At 36.8% G+C, this 23,948-nt stretch overlaps 1 protein-coding gene across 2 annotated transcripts; it reads left to right on the top strand.

Moving 5' to 3' along the window:
• Positions 1–3,653: 3,653 nt before the first annotated feature.
• Positions 3,654–13,713, top strand: LOC137725209 (CBS domain-containing protein CBSX2, chloroplastic-like). Of its 2 annotated transcripts, none has more exons than XM_068463809.1 (7): positions 3,654–4,061; positions 4,150–4,214; positions 4,424–4,484; positions 11,767–11,819; positions 12,717–12,832; positions 13,119–13,176; positions 13,293–13,713. In XM_068463809.1, exons 1-7 carry the CDS (start codon positions 3,791–3,793, stop codon positions 13,368–13,370), a joined length of 702 nt encoding a protein of 233 aa, XP_068319910.1. In that variant the 5' UTR covers positions 3,654–3,790; the 3' UTR covers positions 13,371–13,713. The 2 variants fall into 2 exon arrangements, with proteins under 2 accessions (XP_068319910.1, XP_068319911.1); XM_068463810.1 differs by lacking the exons at positions 11,767–11,819; positions 12,717–12,832; positions 13,119–13,176; positions 13,293–13,713 and adding exons at positions 6,451–6,503; positions 7,405–7,520; positions 7,807–7,864; positions 7,981–8,281.
• The last annotated feature ends 10,235 nt before the right edge of the window (positions 13,714–23,948 follow it).

Genomic DNA, 23,948 nt, shown 5'->3' with positions numbered 1-23,948 from the left:
TTTTCCGACGCTGGCGACGACACCGGAGCCTCGCCGGAGAAGACGACGGAATATTCCGTCAGTTTGGACGGAATATTCCTAACGCCGTTGACGAAATCCATTAAAGTTAACGGAATATTCCTGACGGCGTTAACTGACGCCGTCAACGTGCCAGGCACGTGCCTGCGTGTGGCCTTGCCTTGGACGGCGCGTGGGGGCGCGTGTGACGGTGAAAATTTTTTCTAAAAATATGGGGATGTTCCTGAGATTGAGTAAATCACGTTGGTGTATTCATACACCCCATTTGAGCATTGTATGATAAGTTATTTCATAAGGTTGGTTATGTGCTTTAAAATTAACGTTTTTATAGTTGTTTCGCATATAGGTGATACCTACCCCGAGGACGAGCGTGGTCACTCGAGGCAAGGGGGTTACGACTCTTCTACATACCAGTGAGTGGGCTTTTAGTTTTCTGTATATACCTATATACTTATACTTTTCCCAGAAATTGATTTAAAACGTTTATTCGTTTATATGCCATGCATTATATTGCCGTTTGTTTATGCATTGTTAGTTGCATATATATATATATATATGTATGTTTGGTGCTGCGGACGCACATGTAAGTGACAGGTGAGTATGATTATGTTTATGTTCAGTAGTGTGTTGAGATGCATATTGAGAGCTCATAACCTGCACCCCCGGTGTTAGTGTTCCCGCCCAGAGTTGGGCACAATCCTTCACGTGATGTTCACCTCCCGCACCACACGCTCATCTTGGATCCAAGTTAGGTGCACAGTCCTGTCGTATAGACCACTTCAGGTGGTTCCGACTCGTAGGAGCGATTATTCGCCCAGCCTTCACGTGATCGTAGCACTTGAGTGTACTTATATTACACCCAGGCCTGTTGTACAGACCACTTTAGGTGGTTTCGACTCGTGTGCAGGTATAGTTAGTGAGATGGAGATTTAAGCTCTAGATTCAGCCGTACAGGTCACGTTAGGTGACTCCGGCTGACAGATTACATAGCATTGATGTGATATTACCTGAGTACTTGCATTTTACATTCGAGGTTTGGCATGGCATATTTTCCGAGCATGATTTGTATATATGTATATTATATTTTCTGGGAAGTATACATGTTTTACGGCGAGAGGTTAGAACTTGTTTATGAAATGGTTTTTGAAAAGCTTTGTTTTTGCCCACTCACACTTTTGTTTTGCGCCCCTCCAGGTTCTAGTTGGCTAGCACGTTTGGTGGCTTCCCTGAGGATTTTCCCCGGCATATCTGACAGACTACCACCCGTGTAGGACCACCTTCGGGTGTGCTTTTGTTGTGTCGTTTTCTCCCGGACTGCATTAGGTTTTCGTGCTCTGAACTTAGTGTTCACACTTACGCTTGCACTTGTTCATCACTACCTTGTGTAAAACTAGTTTTTATTTATTCGTACTATTTATTTTATTATTATATTATTAGCTTCCGCACTGTGCACATGGTTACGTCACTTCCACGTAACGGCCAGCATGCCCTGATCTCGATCGGGGTGTGTCATTGTACATGTACAAGAAGCGATGAGAAAAATGATATAACAAAAGAGATGATTTGTAAACTGTATTATATAATTTTATATGGTTAAACTAAGAGAATTAAAGATTAGTGACTAAATATATAATGGGCTACATTTGAAAATCAATAAAAATTACTGTAAAATATTAATTTTTTACGGAAAGCTACCTGGGCTATAGCCCAGGGTAGCCCTTAACATGGCTACGCCATTGATTTCGTCGATTCCATTTCCTTGCGATTTTGTTCTCCACCTAATATGTAAATTTAAACTATTATTTACTTTTCATAATTGTAGTAAGTGTTTATAAAACAAAAAATAATGATACAAATTTGAAAAGTAATTATTAATCACTAAATATAAGTTTGCCATTTCTGTCAATCTACATCATGCCATATAGGAATTGAAATTTCTGATAGAAAACACGAATGCTATCTTTTTTTATTGTTATTGATAATATGAATTTTTTGACTCGTGAACTGGAGAAGCTCTAAAATATTAGCCATTTATGATTTTATTTTAGTTTAATCAATATGGGGAAGCTTTGGAAAGATATGCATGCAGAACAGCAGGAGTGATGGTTTTCCTACTTTACATTTACATTAACTACGGAAAGCTCTCCAATGGCGGGAGGGTGAGGCTGCCGCTGGGTGGCGGTGCGGATAAGAGTGGGTAATAGGAGAGTGATTCTTTTCGGATTTGGACCCCTCCGGATCCTCATCGTGAGGATCCTAGGAATTAGCTAGGATGAGCCGTTCACCACACATCCTGTAGTTACAAATCATTTTACCATGTAGATAGGATTGAAAATTCAAATGATTTATGACCGCAAAATGTGTTGTGAGCAGCTACAATGAGTTGATTCCTAAGATCCTCACAGTAAGAATTTGAAGGGGATCCAAATCCGTTCTTTACCTGCTGACAGCATGCTTTTTTAGTGTCTAAAAGAAGGGCTAAAAGTCTTCAAAAGATCGCAAAACTTGATTATTTTTCCAACTTTGCTAAACATTTTCTCAAAGATTGCCAAAAACTCCGCAAACTATGTTGGGATGCAGACATTTTCAATGGTTTGTGTGTGAGTGGAAGTGACAGCAGCATCTCGCTTGTGGGCAGCGAAAAACATGTGTTTTTACAAGCTATAGCCATCAAGTTGTCAACATGGATTGTTACTTGTACCATTTTGTCACGAAAATTCAACATCGTCTACCATTTGTACATCCACTTTGTTCTAATCTAATAAGAAATTTTGGAAAGAATTGCCATTATGAATTTAAGAATGGTAACAAAAATAGTTGAACTCAATTTTAATTTGATTATCGTATGGTGAAATTCTTCTTGCTTAAATTGATGTATCTTTCTAGGTCTACTACTTTTTTGGAATAAAAGAGTTGAACGTTTATAGTGGAATCGTTTTCTGCACTTGCTGTTCATTTGATTTTGCAAGATGGGAGTGACAACCTCTCTCTTGGTAAATTGATGCAGACTTGCAAGGATCAAGCAATTAAAAGTAGGAGTATTATTCTCTCTTCTTCTATTATCATCTCATTCTTTCTCCTCCTTTCACATATTGTTTTTTATCTCATTGTCTCTATAAAAAAAATCAATATAAAATATTGACGTGATTTAATCGTGACTATTCAAATAACAGAGGAGGGAAGAGGAGTGAGAATAAGAGGGGAGAGAACCCTCCTCCTTAAAAGTATCACATGGAAAATTGAAGATCCCTTTGAATTCATAAAAAAGTTGAGTAGTTATTAGAGTTCTTGTTTTGCCCTCTTGCCCTTCTATTTTATCGATTGATTTTCGAATTTGGCTACAATACTTGAATGTATTTATTACAGTTAATTCTTAATTATCAGATATTGATTGTATTAAACACATATACTCACTTTTGACGAAAAAAATAAAATATAAATATCTAACCATAAAAAATTATTTTTCCATAAATTATATTTACACTTTTCTTATATTCGAAAATACGAGCAGTCATAAGCGACCGAACGGCGGCGTGCTGCTCTCTCTCTCTCTCATTTCCCTTCCACGCGGAAAGCCAAAAGAGAGAGAGAAAAACAAACAACGACATGCTGTCTAGTCCCTCTCCCATAAATCTGCAAATTGAATTTTATAACCAAAATCATTAAAAAAAAATTATTAAAAAAAATCCCCAACAATTAAAAAATACCTCTTTTCTTTGCTAAACCTGAGATTTGAGCTCCATCTCATCGAAAGCTGCTGCTCTGCTCGGAAATGGTGGGCTCAATCTCAATCCCTACCCCAATCGCTTTCCCCAATTCCACTTCGCTCTCTTCTCCTTCAATCCTTCCACTCCGTCGATTCCCTCTCCTCTCCCTCTGCAACCGACGCCGCCGCCTCCAATTCCGGCCCCTGGTTCTCGTTTCCTCTGCCGCGGGTGTCGCCGCCAGTTCCGTCCCCAGAAATGGGTCCTACACCGTCGGCGACTTCATGACCACCAGGGAGTATCTGCACGTCGTCAAGCCCACCACCACCGTCGACCAAGGTATAATCTTGCCGCGACCTCGAACCCTCAGACCCACGAAGCTCGGGCTTTTTGCTTACTGATTGATTGGTTTTTCTATTTTTTGCAGCATTGGATGCTCTTGTGGAGAAGAGAATCACCGGTTTTCCTGTGATTGACGATGACTGGAAACTCGTAAGTCAATAAAAAATCTTATCTTTTTTGTTTCCCTTTTGTTATTTATATATAATTATATAAAATATGTAATTTGTTAAAATTTATGTAATTTTGTTTTTAACAAATGATATTCTCACCTGTTTGGGTTGACAACTTGGTATTGTCTGCATATGATTTTGTGTTGCTTGCTTACACCTTGATTTGTGGGTTTGTTTAATGTTCTGCAGGTTGGTGTTGTTTCAGATTACGACTTGTTAGCGTTGGATTCCATATCCGGAAATATAAAAGGTGTGCGTGTTTTTACATCTGAAGATTTAAAACTTTTATTTTCTTGCTTCCTGTTTTTGGGTTTGTTTTGACTCTTGAGGACAAAAAATTAAATTTTTCGTATCAAAATACATAACATCCTTGTTTGATATAACAAGTTAGTATATCTATTGAGTTTGGTCGGCTGTTAGGAAATCTTAATGTTGGTTGGTGACTTCTGTGAGAATGTTTAATTTTTTAGATCTTAAATATTAGGTTGATAGACGTGTCATGCTATCTGAATGCGTAAAGTTGAATCTTAAGAAAACCTGGGCTTATGAGCATATACTAAAGATAATGCAAATGTTAACGGAATCTCAAAAATAATTTTAGAGTTCCTTTGGATGCAAGGTATCTGAATATGTAAAGTTCGATTCTAGTTTTCTCTTGGTAGTAGTGTCAATAATTTTATCTTTTGAATGTCCAATGATTTACGGATTTGATAAAGAGGTAGACATTCACAAAGAAAAGGATTGAGGGGAGAATTGCATTATGCGAGTGAATATTTGTTATACTAGTTTTTGACATCAAGTAAATATATCTCCATATTCGTTTCTTCTTACCTTGAAAAAGGGTGAGAGAAGAACAGAATAATCAAGTAATCAACTTATCATCTGTTCTACTTGAATCTTTGGTCAACTCTTGATTTTCAGTACATTGCATCAACAATTGTAGTTTCATTAAAGATATCACTTAATTATTTAACTTTGCCAATGTAGTGGCGTTTATGCATTGTGGATTGCCACTTATGCCTGGGATTTTTAGTTAGGGGGCCTTGAGGTTTTTGCTTTTAGGGGCATTCAGTAAACTCCTAAAAGGGGGCCATGATACTTATATTAATATGAGAGGAATTTGAATTGGTAAGTACACTCCCCCCTCTCTCTCCAAAAAGAAAAAAAGTACCAGCACAAAGTTTGAGCAGTGTTCTAAAAAACGCCCTAGGCGGCGCCTTGGAATTGAGGCGATTTTGTGCAAAATTGCTGGAAAAATTGGGGTGGCTCTAGACGGCCGCCTAGGCGGCTGGGTTTTTTTTTTTTTTTTTTGTGAAATTTGTTTAAAGTCTAAGTTCTAATTATACCTTGAAATTTTGTTAATTTTATAGAATAGGTGTGTTGTGTATCAACTTAAATTCCGGGATGCTAAAGATAAGTATCTTACATTACTAAATTTCTTTATTTTCCTCTTATTTTCCATTTTATGTTGTTTTAAATTGTGAACTTGTTGTACACGTGTCATCCTACAATACTCCTCACTATGGTTATATGGCATATATGCTTAATGTGCTTTTAAATTTTGGACTTGTTGGATACTCTTTTTGCATTTTATCATTCTTTTATTATCTTATCCATGGATTTCATACAAGTATAATTTTTTGTAAGTGTCAATATGCACTTATTTACAAGATATACAAGAAATTTACTTAAATCCTCCTAGGCCGCCTAGGCTCACTCCTAGGTGCTAGGCGCTAGCCCGCCGCCTGACTAGCGCCTAGCGTTTTTTAGAACCTTGAGTTTGAGTATATGAATAATTACCAAGATTAGCTAAAAAAAAGTTCTTAAATAGAGTAAGGTCATAATTAACTTCACAAAAACATAAAAGATAAATATGGTCTTGTTGCTTTGTAGCTTGGGAAAACCCAGTTTTCAACAAGTGGAAACAAAAACAAAATAATATCAAAAGCTATACCACAAAGAGATGCAGCAATTGCAGCATAGAATTACTTGAAATATTGATTTTCTCACATATTTAGCTGCAACGTTTAGTCCTGAGTTTAATGAAGGTTGGACTTGGGTAGAGAGCCTAAAGTAATAAATTGGGGACCTAAGGCAAGTGTCTCACCAGGGGCCTGCCTCGGGGGTTTTTTGTTAGCTCTAACTTAGTTGTTCTTTTTGTTTTCTTTTTGGGGAGAAATGAAAGGATACTTATATAATTATTATTTTTCTCTCAGGTGGTGGTCAAAGTGACACAAACTTGTTTCCAGATGTTGATAGTTCTTGGAAAGTATGTAAGAAGTTGGTTTTTTACTACATTAGTTTTTAATTTCGTTTACAACTAATCTCTCCTGCACTGTCTATTTTGTTTCAAATATGTGATGGATGATATTTTTCTCGCTTAACGTGGATTATAATGTTGATTTGCAACTCTTGATAAATTTCATGAAATGCTAATATATATATGTCAGTTGTACACATGTTCGTCACGTGCGGCTTATGGACCCACAGTTGCACACTACCTCATACTGGCTTGCCTTGCAAGACTGTTGGAGTTGAGAATTCTTTAGAGATATGGATTTTATGGTTATAAATGGTAATGTTAGTTTGTGGTGCTGTGGTGGGAAAGAAATAGAAGAGTTTTGATGATCGAGAAAAAGCTGCGTCTTCATTATAGGAGAGAATTAGATATTTCCTTTCCCTTGGGATTCACTTTCTAGACATTTTTCCTTTCAGTTAAATCTTTTAAGTCTCATTTTGTGGGTTAAGGGTTATGTTAGTTCTTGGTCTAGTTTTAGTTTTGTGGGGCTTCGTTAGTATTAGTTTTGTAGTCTGTTTTTCTTGTATTATTTACTTTCCTGTCTGTTGTTATAAAAATATTCTGTCATTTGTAAGCTTGTTAGTATGACGCTGATTAGAATTAGCCTGTACCTGACATAGTGATAATCTTTTCCTGTGCTCACCACGATGATAGATGTTTTTTACTTCTTTTTCACCCGTACTATCCTTTCGTGTGACTGACTAGTGTAACTCATAACTCAGCATTCAGCAAGATGCCCAAATGTGGGATACAGTATGTAGCCTAAAATTATAACTGTGCTTGTGCATGTTACTTTAAGTAATGCGTAGATAAGTATATGTATGGTTAATTGCTTCATGAATTTCTTTCTAAATTTGGATGAGTGTGGCAGACTTTCAATGAGATACAGAAACTGCTTAGCAAGACCAATGGAAAAGTTGTTGGTGACTTGATGACAACTGCTCCGCTTGTTGTTCGTGAAACCACCAACCTGGGAGATGCTGCTAGGTAAAGGATTTAACTAATTTTCCTAATATCTTATTTGTGGTCAGAAAAATTTCTTGAAGCATAAATGTTAAATTTTCTATGACTACGTTTATTTGAGATTGAGAATATTGATGACAGGCTGAGATTTAGTTGGAGTAGAACTAAATATCTAGTACAAGTGGTCTAACTTGTTAATGTTATGATTCTGTCTTTTCATGCTAAGATGTGCTAAAATGTTATGCAACGTGCAGTTAGATGCAGTATAAGTTGTTAAACTCAACTTTAAACGATCTCTATGTTTTGGTAGGTTGTTGCTTGAAACAAAATATCGCCGACTGCCAGTTGTAGATAGTGAAGGCAAGCTGGTAATTATCCTTTTCTCTATCTCCCCTAAATTCGAACAAAAATATAAAATATCTTCTCTGTTGGATGCCAAACTGCTGGTAGTTGTTTTTGATTGCTTTCTTCTCCGTGTCAAAAGGTTGGGATCATTACGAGGGGGAATGTTGTTAAAGCTGCCCTGCAGATAAAACGTGCTAGTGAAAATAAGCTTAGTTGAGGGGATCATCGGTGGAGCTCACAAAAAGTCGCTTCAATATCACATTTATTTCTGCAATGCACACTATTAAGAGGCCGGCCGCTTATACTATTTGAAGGAAAGTTTATCATTTATGTCCTTCAGAAGGGTTGTATTTTAGTTTCCTAGGAACCATGCCTTAATATGTAGTATAGATTGCCTTAAGGCAGGGTACTTCCACTTGTATTTAGGGTTGTAAAATTATCAAACATAGTTTTGTGCAGGAGAAGAACCGACTTGCATTTGTCCCAGGCCAAATTTTGTATTGTTAGTCTTAAAGACGATGATTATTGATGTTTATAGTTTATAAGGAGCTTTCCCAACATAGCTCTTACTTTGGTGTTTGAGATTGCTCATTGTTCATGGTCATCATGCTCCCGACCACCCATTCAATTGGGTGGTTGAAAGAACACTGAATAATTTCAAGGGGACCCTTCAATCATGTAGATCCTCTGGGGATTTCGCTTATCAAAAGTGGCTTATGGCTTGTGGCTTGTGGCTTGTGGCTTGTGACGCTCCTTGTATTCTGTTTTGACATCATTGTATTCTAGCTGTGGTGAGGGATTTTCAAAGCTAATCTTGCTCCGACACTCTCAATTGGGAATTGTTTTTAGGGGATTCTGAAATATTCATTCTCTATTCAGCCCTCTCTTGTCGTTTTACTAGAGCCAATAACAGGGGTCTGGCTTTTAATACCATGTTCTACTCGGTGATACCGGAGGTCTAGTTGTGATGTATTAAATTGTATTTCAACTTGTATAGATTCTCAATTACTCTAGTGGAAAATTGGAAATAGTGGTTGTAAAAGAGTTTGCCTGGAAGTGCTTTTCAAAGTATTACTTCTTAAAAAAAAACACTTCAACTAGCTTGTTTGTGATTCCTTGCTAAAATCATTTTTCTAAAAGTGCTTCTAGCTCATATAAAAGCACTTTTCTGGAGACTATGCTTCTTTAGTAAGTACTTTCTAGAAAAGCGATTCCAAACGGAACATTCTTTTTGCTTCTCGAGAAAGCATTGAAAAAAGATACTTTTAACTCAAACGGTTCTGGTTTTTGTGTCAAACAATTGCTTTTACAATCAATTTCAGTCAAATATTTAACTAATTTCTCTGAATTTGTATCTCATTGCTGACTTGCCCCTTAAATTAATATTTTGACCAATTTACCTTACGAATAATGTTAAGAAAATCAAATTTACAAACTAAATAATGTGTCATCGATAAAAAATAAGTACGTTAATCAACACTTAAGTAATAATCAAATTATCAACATCTACATTATTTGATTTCCTCATGAATAATGCTAGAGAAATCAAATATATAATCAGATTTGCAAATCAAATAATGTGTCACTAATAAAAGATAAATACACTAATCAACACTTAAGTAATAATCCAACTTTCACATTATTTGATTTACAAAATTTTGTTTAAATATTTGATTTTCCTAGCATTATTCTTTATTGAATACTAAGAAAGGTCGCAATATTAGATGGCGTATTTAGGTTACTAAAGATGACATACGTGTGTACTCATAATTTTACACTTAACATGAGGATTGAAATAAAACCTAAGATGTGCTATCCACACACCTCTTGTTAATTTTTGTCATTTGAACTTTTTCAATTTATCCGATTCGACGATTAAAAATTAGAAAGGTATGTGAGAAGTAAAAAGGAGTATGTGGATATCATACCCCTAAAACCTAATGGAAAACTAGGGTTTAACAAAAAAGATTATATTATATGAGGATGACAAATCTAGCTTTCCATATAGACCTTTTTTTTTCTTTTTTATTTTTTTGAGCTAAAACTTTCTGTATAGAAAATAAGAAAACTGCTACGTATTACAAATATATCGATTTCCGGGGGGGTGGGGGGTGGTTAGGAAATCTTAATGTTGGTTAGTGACTTCTGTGAGAATGTTTAATTTTTTAGATCTTAAATATTAGGTTGATAGACGTGTCATGCTATCTGAATGCGTAAAGTTGAATCTTAAGAAAACCTGGGCTTATGAGCATATACTAAAGATAATGCAAATGTTAACGGAATCTCAAAAATAATTTAAGAGTTCCTTTGGATGCAAGGTATCTGAATATGTAAAGTTCGATTCTAGTTTTCTCTTGGTATTAGTGTCAATAATTTTATCTTTTGAATGTCCAATGATTTACGGATTTGATAAAGATGTAGACATTCACAAAGAAAAGGATTGAGGGGAGAATTGCATTATGCGAGTGAATATTTGTTATACTAGTTTTTGACATCAAGTAAATATATCTTCATATTCGTTTCTTCTTACGTTGAAAAAGGGTGAGAGAAGAACAGAATAATCAAGTAATCAACTTATCATCTGTTCTACTTGAAACTTTGGTCAACTCTTGATTTTCAGTACATTGCATCAACAATTGTAGTTTCATTAAAGATATCACTTAATTATTTAACTTTGCCAATGTAGTGGCGTTTATGCATTGTGGATTGCCACTTATGCCTGGGATTTTTAGTTAGGGGGCCTTGAGGTTTTTGCCTTTTGGGGCATTCAGTAAACTCCTAAAAGGGGGCCATGATACTTATATTAATATGAGAGGAATTTGAATTGGTAATTACACTCCCCCCTCCCTCCAAAAAGAAAAAATGTACCAGCACAAAGTTTGAGCAGTGTTCTAAAAAACGCCCTAGGCGACGCCTTGGAACCGAGGCGATTTTGTGCAAAATGCCTGGAAAAATTGGGGTGGCTCTAGACAGCTGCCTAGGCGGCTGGGTGGTTTTTTTTTTTTGTTCTGAAATTTGTTTAAAGTCTAAGTTCTAATTATACCTTGAAATTTTGTTAATTTTATAGAATAGGTGTGTTTTGTATCAACTTAAATTCCAAGATGCTAACGATAAGTATCTTACATTACTAAATTTCCTTATTTTCCTCTTATTTTCCATTTTATGTTGTTTTAAATTGTGAACTTGTTGTATATGTGTCATCCTACAATACTCCTCACTATGGTTATATGGCATATATGCTTAATGTGCTTTTAAAATTTGGACTTGTTGGATACTCTTTTTGCATTTTATCATTCTTTTTTTATCTTATCCATGGATTTCATACAAGTATAGTTTTTTGTAAGTGTCAATATGCACTTATTTACAAGATATACAAGAAATTTACCTAAATCCTCCTGGGCCACTTAGGCTCACTCCTAGGCGCCGCCTAGGCGCTAGGCGCTAGCCCGCCGCCCAACTAGCGCCTAGCGTTTTTTAGAACCTTGAGTTTGAGTATATGAATAATTACCAAGATTAGCTACAAAAAAGTTCTTAAATAGAGTAAGGTCATAATTAACTTCACAAAAACATAAAGGATAAATATGGTCTTGTTGCTTTGTAGCTTGGAAAAACCCAGTTTTCAACAAGTGGAAACAAAAACAAAATAATATCAAAAGCTATACCACAAAGAGATGCAGCAATTGCAGCATAGAATTACTTGAAATATTGATTTTCTCACATATTTTAGCTGCAACATTTAGTCCTGAGTTTAATGAAGGTTGGACTTGGGTAGAGAGCCTAAAGTAATAAATTGGGGACCTAAGGCAAGTGTCTCACCAGGGGCCTGCCTTGGGGGTTTTTTGTTAGCTCTAACTTAGTTGTTCTTTTTGTTTTCTTTTTTGGGAGAAATGAAAGGAGACTTGTACAATTATTATTTTTCTCTCAGGTGGTTGTCAAAGTGACACAAACTTGTTTCCAGATGTTGATAGTTCTTGGAAAGTATGTAAGAAGTTGGTTTTTTACTACATTAGTTTTTAATTTCGTTTACAACTAATCTCTCCTGCACTGTCTATTTTGTTTCAAATATGTGATGGATGATATTTTTCTCGCTTAACGTGGATTATAATGTTGATTTGCAACTCTTGATAAATTTCATGAAATGCTAATATATATGTCACTTGTACACATGTACGTCACGTGCGGTTTATGGACCCACAGTTGCACACTACCTCATACTGGCCTGCCTTGCAAGACTGTTGGAGTTGAGAATTCTTTAGAGATATGGATTTTATGGTTATAAATGGTAATGTTAGTTTGTGGTGCTGTGGTGGGAAAGAAATAGAAGAGTTTTGATGATCGAGAAAAAGCTGCGTCTTCATTATAGTAGAGAATTAGATATTTCCTTTCCCTTGGGATTCACTTTCTAGACATTTTTCCTTTCAGTTAAATCTTTAAGTCTCATTTTGTGGGTTAAGGGTTGTGTTAGTTCTTGGTCTAGTTTTTGTTTTGTGGGGCTTCGTTAGTATTAGTTTTGTAGTCTGTTTTTCTTGTATTATTTACTTTCCTGTCTGTTGTTATAAAAATATTCTGTCATTTGTAAGCTTGTTAGTATGACGCTGATTAGAATTAGCCTGTACCTGACATAGTGATAATCTTTTCCTGTGCTCACCACGATGATAGATGTTTTTTACTTCTTTTTCACCCGTAGTATCCTTTCGTGTGATGACTAGTGTAACTCATAACTCAGCATTCAGCAAGATGCCCAAATGTGGGATACAGCATGTAGCCTAAAATTATAACTGTGCTTATGCATGTTACATTAAGTAATGCGTAGATAAGTATATGTATGGTTAATTGCTTCTTGAATTTCTTTCTAAATTTGGATGAGTGTGGCAGACTTTCAATGAGATACAGAAACTGCTTAGCAAGACCAATGGAAAAGTTGTTGGTGACTTGATGACACCTGCTCCGCTTGTTGTTCGTGAAACCACCAACCTGGGAGATGCTGCTAGGTAAAGGATTTAACTAATTTTCCTAATATCTTATTTGTGGTCAGAAAAATTTCTTGAAGCATAAATGTTAAATTTTCTATGACTACGTTTATTTGAGATTGAGAATATTGATGACAGGCTGAGATTTAGTTGGAGTAGAACTAAATATCTAGTACAAGTGGTCTAACTTGTTAATGTTATGATTCTGTCTTTTCATGCTAAGATGTGCTAAAATGTTATGCAACGTGCAGTTAGATGCAGTATAAGTTGTTAAACTCAACTTTAAACGATCTCTATGTTTTGGTAGGTTGTTGCTTGAAACAAAATATCGCCGACTGCCAGTTGTAGATAGTGAAGGCAAGCTGGTAATTATCCTTTTCTCTGTCTCTCCTAAATTCGAACAAAAATATAAAATATCTTCTCCGTTGGATGCCAAACTGCTGCTAGTTGTTTTTGATTGCTTTCTTCTCCGTGTCAAAAGGTTGGGATCATTACGAGGGGGAATGTTGTTAAAGCTGCCCTGCAGATAAAACGTGCTAGTGAAAATAAGCTTAGTTGAGGGGATCATCGGTGGAGCTCACAAAAAGTCGCTTCAATATCGCATTTATTTCTGCAATGCACACTATTAAGAGGCCGGCCGCTTATACTATTTGAAGGAAAGTTTATCATTTATGTCCTTCAGAAGGGATGTATTTTAGTTTGCTAGGAACCATGCCTTAATATGTAGTATAGATTGCCTTAAGGCAGGGTACTTCCACTTGTATTTAGGGTTGTAAAATTATCAAACATAGTTTTGTGCAGGAGAAGAACCGACTTGCATTTGTCCCAGGCCAAATTTTGTATTGTTAGTCTTAAAGACGATGATTATTGATGTTTATAGTTTATAAGGAGCTTTCCCAACATAGCTCTTACTTTGGTGTTTGAGATTTGCTCATTGTTCATGGTCATCATGCTCCCGACCACCCATTCAATTGGGTGGTTGAAAGAACACTGAATAATTTCAAGGGGACCCTTCAATCATGTAGATCCTCTGGGGATTTCGCTTATCAAAAGTGGCTTATGGCTTGTGGCTTGTGGCTTGTGACGCTCCTCACAACAAGGTTTCTGTTTTGACATCATTGTATTCTAGCTGTGGTGAGGGATTTTCAAAGCTAATCTTGCTCGGACATTCTCAATTGGGAATTGTTTTTAGGGGATTCTGAAATATTCATTCTCTATTCACCCCTCTCTTGTCGTTTTACTAGAGCCAATAACAGGGGTCTGGCTTTTAATATCATGTTCTACTCAGTGATACCGGAGGTCTAGTTGTGATGTATTAAATTGTATTTCAACTTGGCTAGATTCTCAATTACTCGTGGAAAATTGGAAATAGTGGTTGTAAAAGAGTTTGCCTGGAAGTGCTTTTCAAAGTATTACTTCTTACAAAAAACACTTCGACTAGCTTGTTTGTGATTCCTTGATAAAATCATTTTTCTAAAAGTGCTTCTAGCTCATATAAAAGCACTTTTCTGGAGAATATGCTTCTTTAGTAAGTACTTTCTAGAAAAGCTATTCCAAACGGAACGTTCTTTTTGCTTCTCGAGAAAGCATTGAAAAAAGATACTTTTAACTCAAACGGTTCTGGTTTTTGTGTCAAACAATTGCTTTTACAATCAATTTCAGTCAAATATTTAACTAATTTCTCTGAATTTGTATCTCATTGCTGACTTGCCCCTTAAATTAATATTTTTACCAATTTACCTTACGAATAATGTTAAGAAGATCAAATTTACAAACTAAATGATGTGTCATCGATAAGAAATAAGTACGTTAATTAACACAAGTAATAATCAAATTATCAACATCTACATTATTTGATTTCCTCATGAATAATACTACGGAGATCAAATATATAATTAGATTTACAAATCAAATAATATGTCACTAATAAAAGATAAATACATTAATCAACACTTAAGTAATAATCCAATTATCAACTTTCACATTATTTGATTTACAAAATTTTGTTTAAATATTTGATTTTCCTAGCATTATTCTTTATTGAATACTAAGAAGGGTAGCAATATTAGATGGCGTATTTAGGTTACAAAAGATGACATACGTGTGTACTCATAATTTTATACTTAACCCGAGGATTGAAATAAAACCTAAGGGTGTGCTATCCACACACCTCTTGTTAATTTCTGTCATTTGAACTTCTTCAATTTATCCGATTCGACGATTACAAATTAAAAAGGTGTGTGAAAAGTAAAAAGGAGTACGTGAATATTATACCCCTAAAACCTAATGGAAAACTAGGGTTTAACAAAAAAGATTATCTTATATGAGGATGACAAATCTAGCTTTCCATATAGACTTTTTTTTTTTTTTTTTTTTTTTTGAGCTAAAACTTTCTGTATAGAAAATAAGAAAACTGCTACGTCCCGCGGCGCGCCGGGTGAGGGGGGGGTGTGGGGGGCCCGGAGGGGTGTGTGGGGGGGGGGGGTGTGGGGGACGCGGGGGGTGTGGTGGGTGGGGTGGGGGGGGGGGGGGTTGAGGGGTTGAGGGGTTGAGGGGGTGGTGTGGGGGTGTGGGGGGCGGTGCGCATAGTTCTACTTCAAGAAGCAACCCCCTGGGCCCTGAGGTCTCTGACATACCATCAACAAACTCTGCAACAGCAGATCTTTTGTGTATCTTACCATCTGTATATCGGAGTACTAAAGATATACAGAATTTTCTCCAGATACATGCATAATATCTTCTGGATAAGGATTATTTACCCTCTTAATTTATCTATCTCTTCAATTTGAACGATCACGATTAAGCTATGTTAACATCTTATATTGATTTTTTTATAAAAATAATAAAATAAAAAATAATGTGTGAGAGAAAAGAATGAAAGAGAATGAGAATAGAAAAGTAAAGAATCCTCCTCTATATCTTCCAAGCAGTAGAGCTTGGTACCACAGATTATGGTATATATATCAGGCTGACAGACTGTAAAGTTCTCCAGTAATTTCCCTGGTAGAGAGCAAAGCCACCCATTGTTTTGATTCGAATAGAAGCACTTTAGATGATCAAAAGAATTCATGTCTGAAGAACACTCACGTTTTCTAAACCTTTCACATAGAGTACTGTCAAACTAATGTGACAAGACACAAAACACACGCGCACACATCTTCACATAATGCATATAGCCCCACTCATTTGGTCTGCACTCTTTACAGCTGGTGCGTGTAAAGCTTTTTGAAAGGGAGATGGATTGTCTGCCCTCTCATTTTCATACTCTTTTCATACTTTTCTGTGATGTGTAATTACGATTAAGCAATATCAATATTTTATATTAATTATTTATAAAAATAATAAAACAAAAAGTAATAGGAATATAAAATGTTGACGTGGTTTAATCGTAACCACACAAACAGAAGAGCATAGGGAGAGTATGGAAATGGGAGAGCAGACAATTCACCTCTTTTTAGAATCCCATGTTTAATTTTGGATAAATATCAATAATCAATGTTAAATTTATAGATGTTAATAAATAATAAATACGAATAACTAACCTAAGAAAGTATGAACAACAAAATAATATTAAATAGATAAACTAATGATTGAGATTTACACACCGCAATATTCTTGAAACAAATATTTTGCCCTTACTTAGTGCCGCTTGTAGTTCTAGGGACGTCTCCTTCATCAGGATTCAACGATCTAAGTTAGAATTCCAACACCGGAAAACTGACTTCTGGCGATTTTTTATGTGGTTCTCTATGTAAGAAGGTTTATGATTGTAGAAGAAGAATTTGATATTTTTTGTATTCTAAATGCCATGCAGATGAATGTATATATAATAGGTTTATACCTGTTCGCAATAGGTATGAAAATGAGGTGCGTCTGTTGGAAATCATCTTTCATAGAGGGGTGCTTTGCTCTGGGTTCTTTCATCTCAACTGACTTCTTTTAAAAAGATGAGTTTGTTGATAAAAAATTAATTAATTAAATTCGAAATTAATTAAAGAAATTAATTTTTAGAACCCTAATGCTCAAGCACATTTTTTGATAATTAATTATATATTAATTATCAATTAATTAGTACATCTTAAAGTCTAACTTCAAAATTGAATCTAATTTCATTCTTTATGGTCTATCATTTCAATTCAAAATTTTCAACATTTAAGACACTTCATATATATAAGCTTCCATCAATTTTGGATCGTGCAAGAGTACCTCTATTCTTCCAAATATCTGCACTGCGGCTCTCACTTTTTTTCAAGGTAACCAAAAGACTGATATTGAAACCAGACTTTAAACACTACTAGTTGCTCTGATATAGCTGGAAGCCAACACCATTTCCAACCTTCTGAATTGATGTATGATTTGACATCTCACGTGCTCAAAACAAAACGAAGGAGGATTCCCCCTCCTCTTATTTTCATGATCTCATCCCCTTTTCTCCTTTTCTCTCCTATATTATTTTTTATTTTATTATTTTTATAAAAAAAAAATCAATATAAAATGTTGATATGATTAAACTGTAATCGTTCAAATAGAAAAAAAAGAAAAAGAGACAAAGATTAGAAAGGATGAGAATCTTTCTCCAAACAAAACTCTCCCTGCATGATTATTATGGCATAATACAGAAATGCTAAAGAAAATAGCCCGTGGACGCGTCAATATGTAGTAACCGTTCATATATGTGTAAAAAAATGTGAATTAATTTGTTACTGTAAATTGTGAAGTCTGTTGATCCATGATTTGAGGACTCGTATTCCAGTTAGGATGCTTGGTCATACATAATGACCAACCGTATGTACTTAAATACGTAAATTTTTGTACGTACATACGTAAATATTTTATGTAGGAGGCCGATATAAGCATATAGAAACTTTTGCCCGCCGTGCAGTCACAAGCTAAGCCATATCACCATTATTTCTGGTTCCACCAATAATGGTTCGTAGTTTGGACAATATTTGCTTCATTTTGTGTTGCTGTGATACCCGTACGTCAATCAGTGTACTCACGGTTCAATTGAAGCCAGAAAATGAAGGTACGTGTTTGACATTTTCGGGATGGTCCTATACGCATGCAAAGCGTGTATGCATTCTGAGAATCTATAAGGGGTCCTTGGAGATTTTTCTCTTTACTTTTTTTTTTTTTTAATTTTCCCTTTTGTAATGTCATATATATGGCATTTGATGATCCATCGTTTTAAAATATTCAAATCATAAACGGCTCTCGTTAGAATTTTTTAACTATATTATTTATATTCCAAACTCTAAATCATATAAAATGTCCTACGTATTGAGCGTGTGATATATATTTTATTAATATTTGTTTTCTAAAGAGAACTCAATAACTTTTTGAATAAATCATTTATATTAAAAACTTATTGATTGATCACAAATTCATGTAACTCGAAACTAATGAAACTCACATTTGTTAAAGAATTTCAACATTCAAAACATGGTACATATAATATAATTAATAATATCATTTTTCTTCACTTGTAAGTGAGAGGTCTTAGGTTTGATTATCGCTAAAGGCGAATATGAATCATATTGCTAGCCCATTGATATACCCTCTTCCTTTTAGTGTAGATAATATCGTTTGTTAAAAAATAATAATAATAATAATAACATCATTTTTCTTCGCTCCATTCATTAACATGCTTTTATATTCTAATTTTCTGTGCACCTACGGTTCACGTGTGTTAAGGAAGAAAAGGTATAATAATTAAGCACAAAAATAAGTGAGGGAACGGCAAATGGTGGATTTGCCTAACGCCTAGATGGCTAGGTGGGCGCTTGGGGCCTAACGCCTAGATGGCTAGGTGGGCGCTTGGGCGGCCTAGGTGGATTTATGTAAATTTATTATATATCTTGTAAATAAGTGTTTATTTACACCTAAAAAAAAACTATACTTGTATGGATAATAAAATAATGATAAAATGCAAATTAGGTACACCATTTCCATAAGTATTGGATGAACTTGTAGTAAATCCATCATTTGCAAATTAGGTACACCATTTCCATAAGTATACCACCATGAAACCAAAAAAGAAAAAAACACACAATTAATAAAAAAAAATATAAAAAAAATCGCCTAGGTGCCGCCTAGCTCTCTGCCTAGAAGCCACCTAGGCATGCCTAGCTCGCCTAGGGCCGCCTAGCTTCCAGTCGATTTTTCCAAACGCCTTGTCCAAAATCGGGGCGAGGCTCCACCACCCAGCGCCTAGGCTGATTTTTAGAACAGTGAGTGTAGTTAGAATACACTACAAGAAAAAAAAGTTTTCCAGATAGAAAAACTTTGTCAGCAAAAAAGCCCGTTCGTTGGTAGATGATTTACCAGACAGAGGTTTGTCGGCATAAGTTATTAGGGTCAAGCTCATTACACGACGGACACACAGATCTGGAGGCTAAGAAACGAATTGCCTGACGAGCACGTTTGTCGGGTGAAATAAAATTTACCCGGCGGACATATACTTAACTGACGATATAGGTAGTCAGTTGAAAAACTATTTACACGACGGAGGGGTACTTAAATGATGGCAAGGTACTCGTCCGGATGTCATATTTAAATAATGGTGTGAGTGGATGCTGACGGATAGCCCGTTGGGTGTTAGTAGTTTAAGAGACAAAACTTCCATCGGGCAAAGTTTTATAATAATAAAAAAAATTGAATTTATGAATTAAAAAAAATTAACTACAGAAAATAAAACATTAAATACCAAGAGTTAAATTTTTTTATTTGTAAAAATAGAAATAAATATATATAACCCCCAAAAAAATTGTTCGCCCAAATATATTACAAAAAAAAAAGAAGGGAAAAATGAATCGTAAACTATGGTGGGGTCTAGTCACTAGTGGGGCGGCTCCTGGAACGACAAGACCGGGGGATCTTGGGACGGTTGCTAGCAAGGTATTGGAATAGCGGCACAAGCTCAAAGGGCAGGGGAGGGCGGTGGAATCGTAATGCCAGAAGCTGAAAAGCTCTAGGATACAATTAAGAAGTACTGGCAGACTAATTCCCCTTGGCGTGCAAGCTCCTCATCCACCAGCTGAAGTCTGGAATTGGTCTAGGTTGCTGCAGTGGAAGCGATGAAGAATGTTGATGCACAAAATCGGCGAGGACTTTGGTACAACAAAAAGTGTCAAGTTTGTGACCTTCGCTAAGTTGCTCTGGTCATTAGTGTGGATAAGTATGTAAATGAATAGGGATAGGGAAGCAAACAACACAAATTGTACGTGGTTCACCCAGATTGGCTACGTCCACGGAGTAGAAGAGTTCTCATTAGTTGTGAAGGGTTTACACAAATACATAGGTTCAGGCTCTCTTTTAGTGAGTTCTAGTGAATAGTTTAGTGCAAATGACATTAGGGATTATTGTGGGAGAATGATCCCCTTTTATAGAAAAGAGTTTCTAGCTTTGTTCTGACATTGACACGTGTCGTATTGTGATTGGCCTTTGATATCAACACGTGTTGCGTTGTGATTGGCTTCTGATACCGACATGTGTCATGTTGTGATTGGCCTCCTGGTTGGAGGAAAAGTCTTGTGGGTCCTTGACGGTATGCTGTTGACCGGTGCTTAGTAGTTTCGGGATTGGTCAAGTATGGTACAAACAGTGCTCCCCTAAGTTCCCGAGTGAGGGAAGCTCCTCGGTTGGGGACTTGCAAGATCCAAGCCATTGAGTAATCACGAAACTTCCAAGTACGGAAGTGTGGTGTCGCATTCACTTGTCTTCTCTGTCCTATAAGTAGATGTAGCATATTCTCTTGGAAGTACTTTTCCTTCATCCAGGAGTGGTATCTTTAGTTGGCGTTAACGCATAAGGTAATGTATCATTTTCATTTGAAGCTTACTTGTAGTTTCGGGTTTGGTCAAGTGCAATACAAACTATATAGTAGGAGTCCCCCAAGTCTCTAAGCGAGGAGATCTGCCGAAGGAGGTGACAGACAAGGTAAGCAATCAGAGTTCTAAGCAATCAGTCTCAGATCGGTAGGTTGATCTTGGGTTCCGGCTGATTGTACTCATTTTCCCTGTCTCTCATTCAGCAATAAGGATAAAGAGAAGAAACAGGGAGAAGAAATGATATGAGGTACTCTTGCTTTTGGAGAAGACGGACGAATCGGCGTGTGCTTTGTTGTACTTGACTTTCCACAGGTGTATTCTTGAACTGGGCTAGAGGGTTTTCTGGTTTCCTCCAAATGAGCGAGCCGACTCCAGAATTTGAGGGTCAAAACAAGTCCGTCAGACCTGGAGTTAAATGTGGTATGGCGAAGCTTTGTTCTTCGACGATGGTGTTAGCAAAAGGCTGTTGAGGCTTCTTGATTTCTTTAATTAGAGCAATGATGCCGAGCTTGGATTTGACTTAGGCTCTTCCGTCTGGATTATGCGGTTCCACAAGAAAGGGCGTTGTGCTGTAGTGATCTGTTCTAGCTCGCCCTTGAACCTTCTGCTTCAATCTTTTGTATAGCAGAAATGGTGCGCAACCTTTGCATTTAAATAGTCCTTCAGAGCACTACTTCTCAGTAACTCATCCATGCTTGGCAGTTTTAGTGTAAAGAGCCAATATCGTACCAACTGTTCTGAGGTATTTGCCGAAGGAATTCATGACCTTGACAACAGTTGAGGATGAGTACTCGAGAGCAATGCTAGGCAAGCAACCAGGCAAAGGTTCCGGGCAATCAGTTATAGATCGGAAGTTTGATTTCAGGTTCCGACTGATTGCATTATTTCTCCTTATCCTGCAGGTAAGAGCAAGGGCAAAGGAAAAGACAGGGAAAAAACATGATATGGGATACTCTTGCTTTCAACCCTGATGATATGAGATATTCTTGCTCTGATGTGGCTGGTTAGCATGGGTATTATCGAAGGAGAAGAAAACGGAGTATTTCGAGATACTAGATTGGGAGTGCCATTTCGAATGTGAGGAAGTGTTGAGCATTTTTTATTTATTTAGTAGGTCTGCTTGGCTATGGAGGATGGAGGTCGACATATATAGGAATTGTCCCAACAACGAGTGGTAATGCTGTTCCTTTACCCTTCTCGGTCAAAACAATGTAGTGGTCGCTGCAAGGTTCACGTGTTTTAACTTTGTCAGAGCACTTTGAAAAAGTGGTCTGTGGTATCCAGAAAGCTGATGTTGCGTGTGAGGATTGTGGACAAATTTTATTCAATGAAATCCGACTTCTCGAAGTTCGGGGAGCGGTGCCTCTTCGATTTCTGAGCAGGCAATCTTGTTGGGGATATGGTTCTCGAGATTCGGAGAGCGGTGCCTCTTCAATTTCTAGGCAAGCAATCTTGTTGGAAGTGTTTCTCAGATGTGAAGAAAAGTTGGGCATTTTTACAAGTCTGCTTTGCCACGGAGCACAGAGGTTGACACATATAAGGATTTTCCAATAATCAAGCAGTGGTACTATTCCTTTATCCTTGTGGGTAATAATAGGGTAACTGGGCCTTCAACATTTACCTGTCTTAACTTTGTCAGAGTTCTTTGGCAAAGTTGTCCTTGGTATTCAAGGAACTGATGTCTCGTGTGGAGATTGCTAATAAATTTTAACCCAGGAAATCCGCTTCTCGAAATTTGGAGAGTAGTGCCTCTTCAATTTTTGAACAAGTAGCCCTATTGAAGATCTGGCTCTTTCTTTTATAGGAGCACCAGTTAAGTTCAAGGAGTCCGTTCTGAAAGTTATTGCTTGTAGGAATTTTTTCCATATCTTTGTACTTCTGAGACTTACTGTACTTCATTTATTTCTTCATCTTTTCTGAGAATGTTTGGCCTGTCCGACCGTCGTTTGGACTTGAATGCTGTAGGAGAGGTAGCCATGTCTCCTCAGGATAACATATAGCGCCCATCCTTCTTATCTCCTACTGGTCCCCTTACTATTGGGGACTCTGTGATGAAGAATGATATGACCGCTGCGGTGGTGGCCAAGAATCTTCTCACTCCCAAAGACAACAGACTACTTTCCAAACGATTCGATGAGTTGGCTGTTAAGGATTCTCTGGCTTTCAGTGTTCAGTGTGCAAGTTCTGTGTCTAATATGGCCCAACGCCTATTTGCTGGAACTCGCCAAGTTGAATCATTGGCGGCTGAAGTGATAAGTCTCAAACAGGAGATCAGAGGGCTTAAGCACGAGAATAGACAGTTGCACATGCTCGCACATAGCTATGCTACAACCATGAAGAGAAAGCTTGACCAGTTACAGGAATCCGAGGGTCAGATTTTAAATGATCATCAGAGGTTTGTGAGTTTGTTCGAAAGGAATTTATTGCCTTCGTCCTCTGGGGCTGTACCACATACTGAAGCTCCAAATGATCAACCTTTGGTGCCTCCTTTTTTTGGGGTTCTGCCCAGTATTGAGGCTCCAAATAATCACCTTCCGGTGCCTCCTATTTCTGGGGCTTTGCCGAGTGTTGAGACTTCTCCTGAGTAGCCTTTGTGAAGGCGCCCTCCTGTTTGTTTGTTTGTTTTGATTCATGTGTATGCACGTATTTGTAATTTATCGAAGATATCAATAAATAAGCTTTACTTCATTCAACGTGTTGTGTTAAATACACTAAGGTATCCTTCACTAAGTTCTTTGAATTTTTTATTTTGTTGAAGTTTGCATGTTGAAATTTCGTGGGTGGACCTTGTAGGTTAAAGTAGTGCTCCCTTAATTTCTTGAGTGAGGAAAACTTCTCGGTTGAGGACTTGAAAAATCCAAGGCACTGAGTAGTCGTGAAATTTTTGAGTACCAAGGTGTAGTGATATATGGTAGGAGTCCCCCAAGTCTCCGGTCGAGGGAGTTGACGAGGGAGGTGTCTTGCTAGTAGGCAATTTTCCAAACAAAACTTCACCATTTTCCTTTCTAAGTGGTTGCCCAAAACTTCACCATTTTCCAAACAAAACCTGACTTTCCAAACTCGACCTGCTTCTAGGCCGTGGACTTCTTTACGGCCAACCTCGTCCATTAGCATCTAGAGAGAAACCTTTGGGTTAGGTGTCAGCTCCTCCATAGGCACGTCAGGATGCCACTTGGAGAGATTGGCGAGGTACTTGGCTTTCTTTTGTACCATTGAAGGCTATTAAAAAAAAGAAAAAAAGAAAAAGGAATACGAAGTTAAATTAATTACAATTTAAACCATAATTATAGTAATAAAAATTATAATCG

The sequence above is a fragment of the Pyrus communis genome, chromosome 2 (genome assembly GCF_963583255.1).
Source record: "Pyrus communis chromosome 2, drPyrComm1.1, whole genome shotgun sequence".
In the NCBI taxonomy this organism is placed as follows: Eukaryota; Viridiplantae; Streptophyta; class Magnoliopsida; order Rosales; family Rosaceae; genus Pyrus; species Pyrus communis.
This window is presented reverse-complemented; position numbering and strand designations above follow the sequence as displayed.

Bases quoted from the DNA above. Each gene is read 5' to 3' on its own strand.
- LOC137725209 (XM_068463809.1), top strand. From the start codon at position 3,791: ATGGTGGGCTCAATCTCAATCCCTACCCCAATCGCTTTCCCCAATTCC. The intron at 4,215-4,423 runs GTAAGTCAATAA...AATGTTCTGCAG, and splicing joins TTGACGATGACTGGAAACTC to GTTGGTGTTGTTTCAGATTA. The intron at 13,177-13,292 runs GTAATTATCCTT...CCGTGTCAAAAG, and splicing joins TAGATAGTGAAGGCAAGCTG to GTTGGGATCATTACGAGGGG.